The sequence below is a fragment of the Schistocerca piceifrons genome, chromosome 1 (genome assembly GCF_021461385.2).
Source record: "Schistocerca piceifrons isolate TAMUIC-IGC-003096 chromosome 1, iqSchPice1.1, whole genome shotgun sequence".
In the NCBI taxonomy this organism is placed as follows: domain Eukaryota; kingdom Metazoa; phylum Arthropoda; class Insecta; order Orthoptera; family Acrididae; genus Schistocerca; species Schistocerca piceifrons.
Window position 1 is genome coordinate 89,848,788 of NC_060138.1, and position 15,562 is coordinate 89,864,349.

General features: G+C 43.6%; 1 protein-coding gene across 1 annotated transcript in view; it reads left to right on the forward strand.

Annotated features, from left to right (window-relative positions):
- LOC124790149 (extracellular matrix organizing protein FRAS1-like) overlaps positions 1 to 15,562 on the forward strand; it is a 210,898-nt gene that overhangs the window by 9,350 nt on the left and 185,986 nt on the right. Inside the window, exon 2 of the mRNA XM_047257744.1 lies at positions 4,357 to 4,578. Within this exon, the coding sequence (XP_047113700.1) occupies positions 4,468 to 4,578 (111 nt within the window). The 5' untranslated portion in view covers positions 4,357 to 4,467. The remainder of the gene's footprint in view (positions 1 to 4,356; positions 4,579 to 15,562) is intronic.

A 15,562-nucleotide genomic window follows, 5' to 3' on the forward strand; every position in this document is an offset into this window, starting at 1 on the left:
ATGACATGCTGCATTCTGTTATGTAGGAACTCTTCAATCCAATCACACAATTGGTCTGACAGTCCATATGCTCTTACTTTGTTCATTAAACGACTGTGGGGAACTGTATCAAACGCCTTGCGGAAGTCAAGAAACACGGCATCTACCTGTGAACCCGTGTCTATGGTCCTCTGAGTCTCGTGGATGAATAGCGTGAGCTGGGTTTCACACGACCGTCTTTTTCGAAACCCATGCTGATTCCTACAGAGTAGATTTCTAGTTTCCAGAAAAGTCATTATACTCAAACATAATACGTGTTCCAAAATTCTGCAACTGATCGACGTTAGAGATATAGGTCTATATTTCTGCACATCTGTTCGACGTCCCTTCTTGAAAATGCGAATGACCAGTGCCCTTTTCCAATCCTTTGAAACGCTATGCTCTTCTAGAGACCTACAGTACACTGCTGCAAGAAGGGGGGCAAGTTCCTTCGCGTACTCTGTGTAAAATCGAACTGGTATCCCAGCAGGTCCAGCGGCCTTTCCTCTTTTGAGCGATTTTAACTGTTTCTTTATCCCTCTGTCATCTATTTCGATATCTATCATTTTGTCATCTGTGCGACAATCTAGAGAAGGAACTACAGTGCAGTCTTCCTCTGTGAAACAGCTTTGGAAAAAGACATTTAGTATTCCAGCCTTTAGTCTGTCATCCTCTGTTTCAGTGCCATTTTGGTCACAGAGTGTCTGGACGTTTTGTTTTGATCCACCTACCGCTTTGACATAAGACCAAAATTTCTTAGGATTTTCTGCCAAGTCAGTACGTAGAGCTTTACTTTCGAATTCATTGAACGCCTCTCGCATAGCCCTCCTCACACTATATTTCACTTCACGTAATTCTTGTTTGTCTGCAAGGCTTTTGCTACGTTTATGTTTGCTGTGAAGTTCCCTTTGATTCCGCAGCAGTTTTCTAACTCAGTTGTTGTACCACGGGGCTCTTTTCCATCTCTTACGATCTTGCTTGGCACATACTTATCTAACGGATATTGTACGATGGTTCTGAACTTTGTCCACTGATCCTCAACACTATCTGTACTTGAGACAAAACTTTTGTGTTGAGCCATCAGGTACTCTGAAATCTGCTTTTTGTCGCTTTTGCTAAACAGAAAAATCTTCCTACCTTTTTTAATATTTCTATTTATGGCTGAAATCATCAATGCAGTAACCACTTTATGATCGCTGATTCCCTGTTCTGCGATAATTGTTTCAGATAGTTCGGGTCTGTTTGTCACCAGAAGGTCTAATATGTTATTGCCACGAGTCGGTTCTCTGTTTAACTGCTCAAGGTGGTTTTCAGATAAAGCACTTAAAAAAATTTCACTGAATTCTTTGTCCCTGCCACACATTATGAACGTTTGAATCTCCCAGTCTATTTCTGGCAAATTAAAATCTCCACCCAAAACTATAACATGGTGGGGAAATCTATTCGAAATATTTTCCAAATTATCCTTCTGGTGCTCAGCCATAACAGCTGCTGAGTCTGGGGGCCTATAGAGACATCCAATTACCATGTCTGAGCCTGCTTTAACCGTGACTTTCACCCAAATTATTTCACATTTCGGATCTCCGTCAATTTCCTTTGATACTATTGCACTTCTTATCGCTATAAACACGCCTCCCCCTTCACTGTCCAGCCTGTCTCTGCAGTATACATTCCAATCTGAGTTTAGGATTTCGTTACTGTTTACGTCTGGTTTCAGCCAACTTTCTGTCCCTAGTACTAGGTGGGCATTGTGACCATTTATTAATGAGAGCAGTTCTGGGACCTTTCTATAGACGCTCCTGCAGTTTACTATTAGCAGATTAATATTGTTATTCCCTGTTGCATTTTGCCTACTCTTACCTTGCCGCGTCTCAGGAGGCGTCTTGTCGGGCCTAGGGAGGGAATTCTCTAACCTAAAAAACCCACATGTGCACTCCACACGTACTCCACTACCCTTGTAGCCGCTTCCTGCGTGTAGTGCATGCCTGACCTATTCAGGGGGACCCTACATTTCTCCACCCAATAGCGGAGGTTGAGAAATTTGCACCCCAGATCTCCGCAGAATCGTCTGAGCCTCTGGTTTAAGCCTTCTACTCGACTCCAAACCAGAGGACCGCGATCGGTTCTGGGAACGATACTACAAATAGTTAGCTCAGATTCCACCCCATGAGTGAGGCTTTCCACCTTCACCAACTTGGCCAACCGCCTGTACGAACTGAGGATGACCTCTGAACCCAGACTGCAGGAGTCATTGGTGCTGACATGAGCAAAAATTTGCAGTCGGGTGCACCCAGTGCTCTCTATCGCCGCCGGCAGGGCCTCCTCCACATCTCGGATGAGACCCGCAGCAAGCAGACAGAGTGAACACTGGCCTTCTTCCCCGACCTTTCTGCTATTTCCCTAATGGGCTCCATCACCTGCCTAACGTTGGAGCTCCCAATAACTAATAAACCCGTCTCCCCGTGTGCCTGCTCAGACCTTGCTGAAGGAGCAGCCACATGTCCACTCACAGGCAGAGCAGGCGATGTCACACAGCCAGCCTCCACATTGACCCTCTGCGAACGCTGCTGAACCCGCCACTCCCCTTGGGGAGAGGGTGGCCCAACCGCGTCCGGTGCCCACGAAGATGTCTCGACAGCAGGGACAGTGGGTGAAGCATGTAACACCTGGGGTGTACCATGCGATGCAGCAGACTCCCCACTGCTGCTACACTCTGAGGCAGCAGCCTGTAGATGGCTGACTACGGCCATCAACACGTTTAGCTGTTCGCGAACAGTGGCCAGCTCCTTCTGCGTCCGTACACAGCAGTCACACATCCTATCCATCCTAAGAAATCAAATTACTGTAGAGAGTTAATCAACTTTTAACTAGACTGCTAATTCACTAAAGGCGGCTGATAGTTGACTAAACTGTGGTTACTAGACACTTCTTGTAGAAAACAATGAAAATAGCACTATCTGTCTCTGGACTGTATTGAAAACAAACACTAGCACTACTGGCACTATGGGTGACTAAAGAGACTCTCTCTGACTGTATTCAAAACAAACACGAAATCTATGGAACACTATTACTAGCATTTGACAATTAAAGCTTCCTAAAAGCAAAAACATACGGAAGAAGAAGTGACAAGTAAGAAAAATACAGTTAATACTTAAATTAACGTACCTCGCTGCACAGCAGAAGTGACACATACTTACTTTATACCTGGTCTGTACCTGCTATTAGTATCTTGATATTTATTTGACCACAATGGCACTTTTGACAGATAATATTTCATAGATCTGTAAATTTGGTCCACCTCCGTAACTGAATGGTCAGAGTGACTGACTGCCATGAGGTGAATCGAGGTTCCAGTCCTTGTACAGCCAGGGATTTTTCCTTGTTTGGAGAACAGGACTGGGGCCCACCCAGCCCTGTGATGTCAAATAGTGGCTCCAAGATCTGCAAAGCTGACAGCAGCCAGGAGTGGTGTTCTGGCTCCATGCCCCTCCATATCACATCCAAATGATGCCATTGGCTAAAGATAACATGGCAGTTGGTCAGTCCCTAGTAGCCCATGTGAGGCAGAAAGGCAGAGCTTAACTTATATTAACAACACTAAATTCTGAATCTTGTTTACAGTACATTACTGCTTGTCATGCAGCTTTAAAACAGTCAGGGAGACAGGGTTACTAACCGTGTAGTTAACAGAACTTTTCAATATCTGAATGTAGATATTCAGATAATTTGTAAAAAGACTGGCTAATGAGATAAGTTTTTAATTTTCTTTTGAACTGATAGGGTTCACCAATGTCTTGCTTTCATGTGGGGCTCTAGCAGCAACATAAACCATTTCTTTCTTTTTGTGGTTATTTACATTCTTTTAATTATTTACATTCTCTTAATCTTGTTCTTACTTTGTTTAAAGATTTCATTGATTTTTTCTCCTTGTAGTGTAAGTAGCTTTGTCTGAAAATCCGCTGCTAATATCATCAGCATTTTTATATTTAATTCCTTGAAAGATGATATTTTTATCTTTTTTATTTTTCAAAATTGTGATTTAAAGAATCCCTTCAAAGATAAATCACATGTGTCCACATTCTAAGGGAAAGTTCCAAATGAGATATGTTCATTTGTTATTTTATATCTATATGTGAATGTATGCTGTTCTACTTTTAAATTTATCAGCAATACTTGTAATTTCACCTTGAAGATAAATACTGGTCAGCCATTGTATCTCCTTGTAGTGTTTTGATTGTATATTCCACAGAAAGAAACTGTTTTTTATGTGACAAGAAATTAAATTTAACATTTTATATCACTAATTTAATGAATTCCAGAAGACATTTTGTTTTCCAGGTGAACTCATTCACTCAGGCAGATGTGGATGCCCTGAAAATAGTCTATCTCCCACCACAACAAGTACAAGAGTCTAGTGAAAGTGTGTTCACAATAGCTTTATTAGTGACAATGCGGCAAGGTGGTCCAGCTTACAACTTTGAACTCAGGTTTAGAGTGCATTCATATTCAGCTATGCAGCTGATATTCAGGCAGAAGAGTCCTCATCTACAGCTGAAATCTGTGAGTAATATTTGAAGTTCAAGAGTATGCATGCAAATGCTCTTTCATAGCCCATTGACTAATGTGCTTATTAGTTGTGTATTAACACGTCCTTAATGTGTTAAGAGATCATATTTTAATCTCTTCTGTCTTACTTCACTACTTCTCGAAGCATGCTGCATTTAAAAAGTTGATTCTTTTTGTCTTCTGTAATGTTGCCTCTTCATAATTTTTAAAATAATTTTATCCAAAATGTGTCAAACACGAAAAAAGTAAATGAAATATTAAAATCTTTTATTAAAGTAGCTAATCTGTATAATTTATGTCATCGTTTTTGTTTAATTTGACCATCTTCATAGTGTTCAGTCCATCTGTATTGCAACTCCATTCATTTCTTCTCATAATGTAAGCCACCATAAATGCTCCAAAATGACACACTCTTTATTATAGTTGCCATTGTGCTAATGACATTACATCGGTAATGGTTAAACAAATATTGGTACAAGACATATTACAGCTGTGTAAAAGACAGTTATAAATTTAAGAGTTCTCTTTAGTGGTTATTATACATTTTTCTTTCAGATATATTATATTCAAATATACTATTTTCAAATGTGATGTGTCATCCTTGTTCTATAATTTCTGTTGCCGGTTCCTGTTTGAATACCTACTCAGATCAAAATTCTGTATTCATTATTTCAAGTTTCCTCTTCTTCCCCCAACATAATTTCAGCTTCACCACTGCAATGATTCACTGAGGCCAGAATACACATTTTTACTGATGAAATCATTTAATTTGTGGGTGTAACAGTGTACTATGTCCTAAGTAGCCAAAAAAAAAAAAAAAAGAAAAAGAATTGCTTACTAAAACTGCAGAAGCTCTATTGCTCTCTCACTCCTTTTTCTTACCAATTATTTTATCTCTTTTGCTCTCACATTCTATTCTCCATAACTATTGGTTGCTTACCCACATTCATACATTTCATTCATACATTAGCTTTCTCACGTATTTTGTATATTAGTTTTTATCATAAGTTCGTGATGTGCACATGTAATTCTATGCAGTGGTGATTACTGTTGTGTTTTATATTTCCGGTTCTGAAAAATGATACTTTTTCTACTGCACTGCTCAAAGTAAGTCTCTTAGTCATAATTTTTCAAATGTCTGTTGTGCTGTCTGCAGAGTACATGGTTATAACTACATAAAAATTTCCCCCTTTTCAATACATTTCACAGTATGCCTGTATAGCTAGTTTCATCATATTTATCTCTTTCTTCTGGTGTATTAGGTCACTCTTAACAGTCTCATTTGTAGCATTTCTCTGTCATCGTTATTTGTTCTGCTTCCACCAAGTCAGTGCTGATAAATGTTCAGTGTATGTTGAGAAGTATTCACAGGTATTATATTATGCAAGTAAACAGATCTTCAAACTGTGAACTTGAAGGTTAAAACTAAAGCATGCGTAGTAGACACAATATTTTTTAAGGTAGTATAAAAGTAGACAGAGAGAAAATGCTTGGAAAATAGAGCACCGTATACAAAATTCAAATACTTAACACACTGACAGGTGGATTAAAGTATAAATTAGGTTAATGTTCCAGTCTTAATGTATTTGCAAACAGTGATAATTGTGCTTGTTGTGTCCCCTTTCTGTTGTTTTGATCAATAATAATAGTTTATTTTTTATGCTTTTACCTCACCTGAAAAATTTACATCCAGCATGGCATTCTTAGTGAGTTAACATTACAGTAAGCATTAATAATAATAATAATAATAATAATAATAATAATACATCTACATGCATATTCCAGAACCATCATACAGATCATGGTGGAGTGTACCACGTACCACTACGATTCATGTCTGTGCCTAATGCCTCTCAACTTATTGTCATGGTCCTCTGACAAAGCATATGTTGGTGGCAGTAGAATCGTTCTGCAGTCAGCCTCAAATGCCAGTTCTCTAAATTTCCACAATAGTGCTTCAATAATGTCATCTTCCATCAGGGATTCCCATTCGAATTCACAAAGCACCTCCATAATACTTGCATGCTGATCAAAGCTACCAGTAGCAAATCTAGCAGCACACCTGTGAACTGCTTTTACGCCTTCCTTTAATCTAACCTGGTAGAGATCCCAAACACTCAAGCAATATTCAAGATTGGATTGCACAGTATCCTATATGCCATCTTCATTATAGATGAGCTACACTTCTCTAAAATTCTCCCAATAAAATGAAGTTGACCATTTGCCTTCCCTGTTACCAACCTGATGTGCTCATCCCATTTCTTATAGCTTTGCAGCTTTGTGCCTAGGTATTTAATCAGTCCAGTCATGTGGAGCAGTGCACCACCTATGCTATATTTGAACATTACTTGATTGTTTTTCCTACTCTTCTACTCTAACTTACATTTTTCTACAGTATCCTGCAGTATATGAGCTGTACATAATAATAAGGTCATTATGAAATTAATGCCTCACATTATTTTCATTGAAAGTGAACTGTAATAGGTACAGAAAACACTACAACAAAATTAAATAGAGCAATAGGTCAGCTACATATGGTTATTTTTCTACAGAGTCACCACCATTTTTATGCTATTTTCTCAAAGATGAACAATGGCCTACCTCTCACAATTGTAAAAACCTTAACCATATGAGGATAGTCACTTTCCTGCAGCATTGATGACATCTAAGTCTAGAAAATGATGACCACATATTCCACTTGTCATAAGCCAAAGAGACAGAGTCAGAGAGTGCTAAATCAGGACTATATGTCAATATAGTAGACTGTACAGCCAAATTTGACAAGAGTTTTGGTGTCGCAATATTGTTTAGCAGCTGGTGTTATCATGTTGCAAGTGGAAGTTTGTCTTATTTCCTGACCTGGCCCTGGAATTCAGGCTTTCATCCTAAAGAGTTTCATGTTGAAGCATTCCGAACTGACAGTTACTTGATCCTCCAAGACATTCAAGATAACGACACACTGCCTGCCTGAGAAGACTGTGTAGATTACTTTACCTGCAAGTACATGTGTCTTGAACATCTCCTTTATTGGAGAATTCCTGTGTCAGCCCTCCATGGATTGTCTTCTGGATTCCAACTCGCAGTGACTGACACCACATCTCATCTCTGGTGATGAGAATGTTCAGAAAATTGTCACCTTCTGCCTCATATTGGCCTAGCAGACCATAAAAAATTTCCATTGAGTGACATTTTGGTCTCGCGTAAGCACCCTCTGCACCCATCTTGCACACATTTTGTTATAACCATGCCTTCATAACACCTTGTCTGAGACATTACAGCCAACATTCAGCTGTGCACAGTATTGTTCAATTCCTTGGTCAAAATCCACTGATCATCATGGGTGAGTTGATCAAGACACTGCTCATAATGATAGCTGAGCAGAGTTCATCTGGATGTGACTTCTTGCAGTGCCCTTTTCATCACTATTGAAGCACACAACCTAACATTGCTCATGTCAATTGTAGCATCTCTATCTATATTCCTTTAGCAACATCAATATATTTTAGTTGATCCAATTTGTTCAACAGTGAGGAATTCAATGCCACACTTCTGTTTTGTACGCAAAATGACATCAGACACCATTTAGGAATGCTCCCCTGAAATAGTCCACTGCAGAACAGTGAAACTATGGGAACAGGATTCAAATAGCGGCATACGGAATAAACTGTCCCCACTAATATCTGCACATACATATATTTCGGCAATTATCATACACTTGCACACAATACAAGGCATAAGAACAGACTGAATTAACATGGCAGCTCTGATGAGCGATCTCAATCCCAAAGATTGATGTTGTCTATGGCCCATATGACCTATCGATGCCACACAGCCCGCCAGCCCCCCCCCCCCCCCCCCTCGCAGTACGGAGTACCGCATGTGAGTCTTGAGGGAAAACCATGAAGGCATTGATGCTGTTGGTGGTCATATGAGCTGGTAGATGTACCACCAGGACCTCCACCCCGATCGGGGCGGGGTGCAGAGGCAGAGTGACGGGAGGAGGCAGGTCCACCTCAAAGTCATTGAACAAGTGAGGATGGACGATGCAGTGGCCAGCCCAAGAACAGGTGGGTTGAACGGCAGATGGCGGGGCATAGGTGTGGCTAGCCCGGATGCTAATCGAGCCGTCCGGTGAGATGAAGGCACGAATTGTCAACGAGTGACACTCATGAGGGAGGGTGAGGCTATGCACAACACTGATGTTTAACTGGTCATTGGGTGGCGAGGCCGCGGTGTCTGTGAGTAGAATGAGGACTCGGTCGTCGATAGTGATGATTGACATGTTGTTCATGCAGTGTAGGGGTATACTGCAGAGCAGGGTGACTATGGGAGAGGGTGTCTCCTACTCAATGAGGTAGCAGCAAAACTCGCACATGGGGTGGAGGGTGACATGTCTGAGAAACCCACAAAAGATGACAGGGAGGCATCGGGTGAACAAAACGGTGTGGTGGCCTGAGGAGAAACATTGTCAGACTCCACAGCAGGAGGGAGACTGGTGGGAGAGTCGTTAGGAGAATCAGACTGCACCAGCAGAGGGATGTCAGTGTCCATGAATGCTGGTTTGAGTCAGTGTAACAAAACAGTTTGTGGACTGTCATTGATTATGATGTCGAAAGTTACTAGAATGAAATTTTCACTCTACAGCAGAGTGTGCACTGATATGAAACTTCCTGGCAGATTAAAACTGTGTGCCGGACCAAGACTCAAACTTGGGACCTTTGCCTTTCGCGGGCAAGTGCTCTACCAACCGAGCTACCCAAGCACGACTCACGCCCCGTCCTCACAGTTTTAATTCCGCCAGTACCTCATCTCCTACCTTCCAAACTTCACAGAAGCTCTCCTGCAAACCTTGCAGAACTAGCACTCCTGAAAGGATAAGGTCCCGAGTTCGAGTCTCGGTCCAGCACACAGTTTTAATCTGCCAGGAAGTTTCATGTCGAAAGTTGTATCGCCCCACCAGAGGACTTCAAAGGGGCCGAGATAAGGTGGTTGCAGAGGTTGTTGGACCTAATCATCTCTCAGCATTACATGGAAGCCAGTGTTGAGAGCAGGTGGCCTGTAAGTGTCCGGGGGGGAGTGGCTGATAGGTGAGTGCAGTTGTGCGTGTTTGAAGTGGGTGTGCATGCGACTTCTGAAATCCCTGGAGGGGGCGAAGTCTTCAGGTATCTGAGACTGAATGAGTTCCCCTGGTAGGAAGGGGTTCTCCCCATAAACGAATTCTGAGATAGTTTCCTGTAAGTCGGGCTTGAAAGTTCAACAGAGGCCAAACAGTACCCATGGAAGTGCTTCGGACCAGTGGCAGCCGTGGGACCTGAGCGCTGTTTTTAGAGCGCGGTGTCACCATTCCACTAACCCATTGCTTTGCGAGTGGTAGGCTGTGGTGTAAATTTTCCTTATGCCGCAGACGTTACATAAAATGGTGAACAGGGAAGATTCAAACTGCTGTCCCTGGTCGGTGGTGATGGTGGTCAGACAACCGAACCTAGCAATCCACGAGGAGATAAAACCCTTGGCTATGGTTTTGGCAGTGATGTTAGGTAAGGAGACTGCCTCTACCCAGCAGGACATGAGGTCAATTGTGGATAGAATATATCTGTGGCCCTCTGATGGTGGAAGAGGACCAATAAGATTGATATGTTCATGATGAAATCGTCCTGGAGGGATGTCAAACTTGCCCAGTGGTAGAGTGGTATGGCGGCCGATTTTGTTGCGTTGGCAGGGGATGCAGCTGCGTGCTCAGGTGTGACAGTCCCGTTTTATATTTTCCCAAATGAAACGCTCAGAGATGAGCTGTGTAGTGGTGCAGATGACAGGGTGAGCGAGTGAGTGAGGTTATGCAGAGCGTCGAAGGCCTGCCGGCACAGGGGAGGTAGGAGTAATGGGCATAAGGTACCGGTAGAAGAGACGCACCACACCTTGTCCACAACGCCAGGGAATTTAGCTTTAGTAAACACAAGAGATGTTTGAGGGTCCATAAGGAGAGCTTGAGATTCCTCGTTGGAGGCAGCCAGGTTGGATAAGTCAATGATGCATGAAATAGTATTGATACGCGAAAAAAAATCTGTGGCGATGTTGTCCATTCCCTTGATGTTGCGAATGTCAGTTTTGAATTGGGAGACTAGATCAAAGTGATGGAAATGCCGAGGAGGTGGGTCCTCGAGGGGGTTTCAGAAAGGGTCTGTGAGTGGTTTTGTGATCCATGAGGATGAAGAATGAGCAACCCTCCACATCGGGGTGGAAGTGTTTGACAGACTTGTAGACCATAAGGAGTTCTCTATCGAAAGCAGAGTATTTCTTCTGAGATGTTGATAGTGTTTTAGAGAAGAAATGAAGAGGGGAAACAATGTCTGCTTGCGTTGCTGTAGTGCCGCTCCCACTGTGATGTCACTGGCATCCGTAGTGATAAACAACTCGGCCGAGGGGGTGGGGTGGGCGAGTGTTACAGCGTGGGCTGAAGAAGTCTTTAATGCATTGAAAGCCTCCAGCATAGGTGCAGTCCAGTGAACAGGTTTGAGTCCTGAAGCGTGTTTACCCGACAGTGAGTCTGTCAGCGGGGCCTGCACAGTGACTTGTAAGTAGCCGGGGGCAGCAGTGAAGTGATGGTGTGCATGTGAGATTTGGGAGGCTGTATTCTGTTGGTGGAGACGGTGTAACACAAGAAAGAGATGGAAAGCTGACGCAACTGGAATTTTTCTTAGTTGACCTCGACGCCATTGGAGTTCAACGTCTGGAGAACCATGGATAAATGATTTTCATGTTCCTCTGCTGACTTGCTGAAAATGAGTATGTCGTCCAGGTATGCAAAGCAAAACTCGAATTGTTGTAAGATGGAGTCAATGAGCCGCTGCCACGTTTGCGCCGTGTTTTTTAGACTGAATGGCATGAAGTTGTATTGGAGCAAACCAAGAGACATGATAATAGCTGTTTTAGGGATGTCATCCGGAGCTACGGGAATCTGGTGGTAGGCGTGTTTACAGTCAATGACACTGAAGATTGTAGCGCCCGATAACATAAGAGTGAAATCATTTATGTTAGGCAAAGGGTAATAGTCCACGACAGTATGAGCATTTAAACATCTGTAGTCACTGCACATTCAGAAAGAACCGTCATGTTTGAGGATGAGGTGGATCGGTGAAGACCAGTTGCTGTCTGATGGTTTCAGGATACCTGCCTCCAAAAGTCCGTTAATTTGCTGCCAGGCTATGCTCAACTTAATAGGGTTGAGGTGTCTAACCTTGTGCGTAATAGGAGGGCCGGCAGTGGTAACTATCTTGTGTGTCATTCCATCAGTGATGGAAGAAACAGAGAACTGCACACGAGATTGATCAGTGTCCTGATGCGAAGTTTTTGGATGGGTAGGGTGCAAAGAGGTGTAGCCATTAATGGGAGTGGGAAAAGGCAGCACATGTCTAGTACGTGAGCACGGCATGTGCTTGTTTGGAGAGGGCAGCTGTGTGCGCAGCATGGAGCAGGTCGGAATGCATGGCGACTGTCTGCTGTCAACCTTGCACTTGGTACCTGGTGTGGACGAGAGCGGCATTGGTGTCGCACGCGTCTGGCACACAAGAGAGGGGGAATGTTTATCAACTCGCAGGTCGGCTGGCTGCATGGTGTGTGTGGTCATATTGCATGCACGACTGTTATTAGAAGCACTGTCTGATACATATGGCAGCGAACGTTGCAAGCGCGTTGAGGATGCAGAGTCTACCGGATGCGAATCATGTCACGCAATAAATGTATTTGAACTAACCTGATGAGTGTCTGAGCTGATGTCTGCTGGAGAAACACGATTAGGCGACAGTACTGTGGACTGCAGTTTCAGCAGCGAGGTACAAGCCACGACAAGCTCATTGTAAATGTGTGCTATTCATTGTTTCAGCTTGTTATTTTCCCGGTGGTTTTGTGCCGCCGAGTCATATTCTGACAGTAGGTTTGCATGTCACAATAGAAACAGAACGTGGAACATAGGTGCGGGAGCACAGTATCTGAGTGTTAGTGGGATGGTGTGGCACTGAGCCCTGAACTACGTTCAGAGAAGGTTTGTAATGGGACAAAAAATCCTCACTGAAAATTGGTTCATCGATGTCAGCAATGTAGAAAGTACACGGAAAACACAGAGAAGGAGGTAGGTGCACCATAACTTTGACAGAGCCTGAGGTTTGTAATGTTGATGCGTTGACAGCTTGTAGAAGTGACTTTGTCAGTGAAAAGATGGGGGAAGCCATCAATGTAGGTATGATAGACATGTCAGCACCAGTGTCGACTAGGAAAACTAGCCATGATGAAATGTCAGTCACGTACAAATGACTGTTCGGCTGGGCAGATGAGTGGACGGAGTGCAATGTATGAGGATGTCTGTGAGGTTCTCTGCAGGACTCAGCGTCTTTTAGGTCCTGCAGTTGGCGTTTGGGTGCTGGCAAGATAATCAGCACTTCTTGGCATTTTCGCCAAAAATATTGTGGTACCAGCAGTACAGATGAGTGGGTGTAGTGGTGGTGGTGACTGCAGCAGCGGAGGAGGCTTGTCCTCATTGATTTGTGTCAGCATGTATACCGGCATGTATGGTATGGAGTGCTCATACGGTGGAGAGAACGAGCGGATACTGCCAGGCGATGTAGAAGGCGTGGAGGCGGAGCGAGCCGTGCCTCTGCCAGCAGACAGCCGGTAAGCAGTAGCAGTTGTGCCAACTAGCAGTGAGTGGTAAGCTGGTTGGTGTTGTCGTAGCAATGAATATAGTTGGTGTGTGATGCGGAGACAAGAGCCGATTGACGCGATGGAGTGCGGTAGCAGGTGGATCTGTAGGTTGGTAAGAAATTTGGCAGACCACACCGCCCACAGAGTGACGTCCAGCATGATATGCTCACTCACAAGTAACTGAAGGCGGCGCAAGAGTTGTGAGGGAGTTCGGTCCCTCAGGTGTTCCTTGTGCAAGATCATGATGATTAATTCTTGTGGTGAGCAGGCGAGTCATTCCATGATCATTTTCTTCGCGAACTTGTACTTCGGTGGAGGCGGTGGCGAGAGGGATGGATCACAAATTAAGTCCAAGTGGTCACGGAGATCCATGACGAGACACGTGATGCAAATCAAAAAGATGCTCGATAAGCGCAAACCATGATACAGGGTTGTCTTTGTGTAAAGGTGGCAGCTTCGGCAGATGACCTGGGAGAGGGGATGAAGGCAGCTTCTGTGTTCCTTGGAAAACTGGCTGGTTCTTGGCAGGAGAGGCCGTACAGCAGGCCAGTACAATAGTCATTGGTGTATTCCTGGCAAGAACGTCCGTGGCAACGGTGGGTTGCATTGTCTTTGATGTGTCGCTAAAACACGACATGGTTGGCACGGCCGGTACTGTGGGAATGAGCAGTTGTGCGATACATGTAGGGGTCCCGTAAACTGGACCATGGGTTACAAGTATTGATTTGATTTTGCCCACCTCGAAAATAACGCAGAAGGCCGGTGTGGCAGACACAGGCAGAGCTGTGGGAGAGGCAAGTGAGTGGCTGAGCGGTCGGAACTGGGGCCCCCTGCGAGTGGGGCTGGGAGGGAGGGGAGGGGGGGGGGGGTAGGAGAGTGGTGTAGGTTGGTAACTCATATGACAAAAGTGTGAGTTCTCCGTGCACACTGGGAACATGCCCCATGGGATCGGACTATAAATTACCAGTGGAACTTGCAGAAGATCACTGCAGTGTGGTAAGATGCCCCTGGAAGGAGAAATGCCAAAAGATGTACTTGAACCCATGTGGTCGAAAAGTTGAGTAAGAGGTCTGGGGGGTGAGCAAGGAGAATTTTGGGCACAAAAATGTCCATTGTTAGTCTGCAAACAACAGGTCAAGATTGCTAGTTGCCGGATGTGTTTTGCGCAAATGATAGCATTGCATATGGCATGACACTAACTGCTGTTATAGCCCGTTGAGAGTCAAAGTATAGCATCGATCGGTAGGTACACAGTTCTGAATATTATCCACTTCACACTTCACATATTGGTGAGCACAGTCCAGCAACACGAAACCTGAGTCCATTGTTTGAGTTAACAGTGTAGCACTTGATCAGTGTAGAACAACAAAGTTTGAGGTTAACATGGCTGGATATTGTGAATCACGATGGAGTAATGAAGAGCCGGCCATTCCCAAAGGATTGAAGAGGCCCGGCGGTCTTAGTTGGGCTTCCAAGTCTTCGAACAAAGCGTTGGGTGAGATGGTCATGGCGGCGTTCACATAATCTGTTGATTTACAACACCCAGCGTGGAAGTTGTAGAAACTTTGGGGTCACCAGTATGGCAACAGGATACGAATAGTGGTATATGGAATAAACTGTCCCCACTAATATCTGCACATACATACGTTTTGACAATATATGATTATTGTTTCTCTGATGTCTCTGAAGATTATAGTATGTCATCTGATAACATAAAACAAAATATGCACACAGTACAAGGTATAAGAACAGACTGAATTAACAAGGCAGCTCTGATGAGCAACCTCAGTCCCAAAGAGTAATGTTGTCTATGGTCGATATGACCTATCAGCACCACAAAATTAATAGAACATTAGTGGGAAGATTAAAAAATTAAGACACACCAGCATAATCTAGCTTGGATGCTCAAGAAAAAGGAATTCATTAGTTTCAGAGTAACCCTCATAACAAGGTTAACAAAAATGGAATGAGTACCAATGCAAGCAAGAACAAATTGGTAACTTTCTGCTCCATAAGACCAAAACACTATTTGAGTGTAATTCAGAGAGATATCTAAGAGTGACATCAGGTAGTATACAGTATCGAGATCTTCATGTGAGATATGCAGTGTACAAGGGAAATGAGGTCTTCCAAGTAATGATACTTTTGAAGAACTTCTCAAGGCAGATAAAGCAAGAGGCATACTGCTAAATGCAGCTGTATTATGTGGGACCCACAAAACCCATATCCAAATTTTTGACCCTGAAGATGTAGAAGAGCAACAAGAGGTGCCCAAAGTAATTTT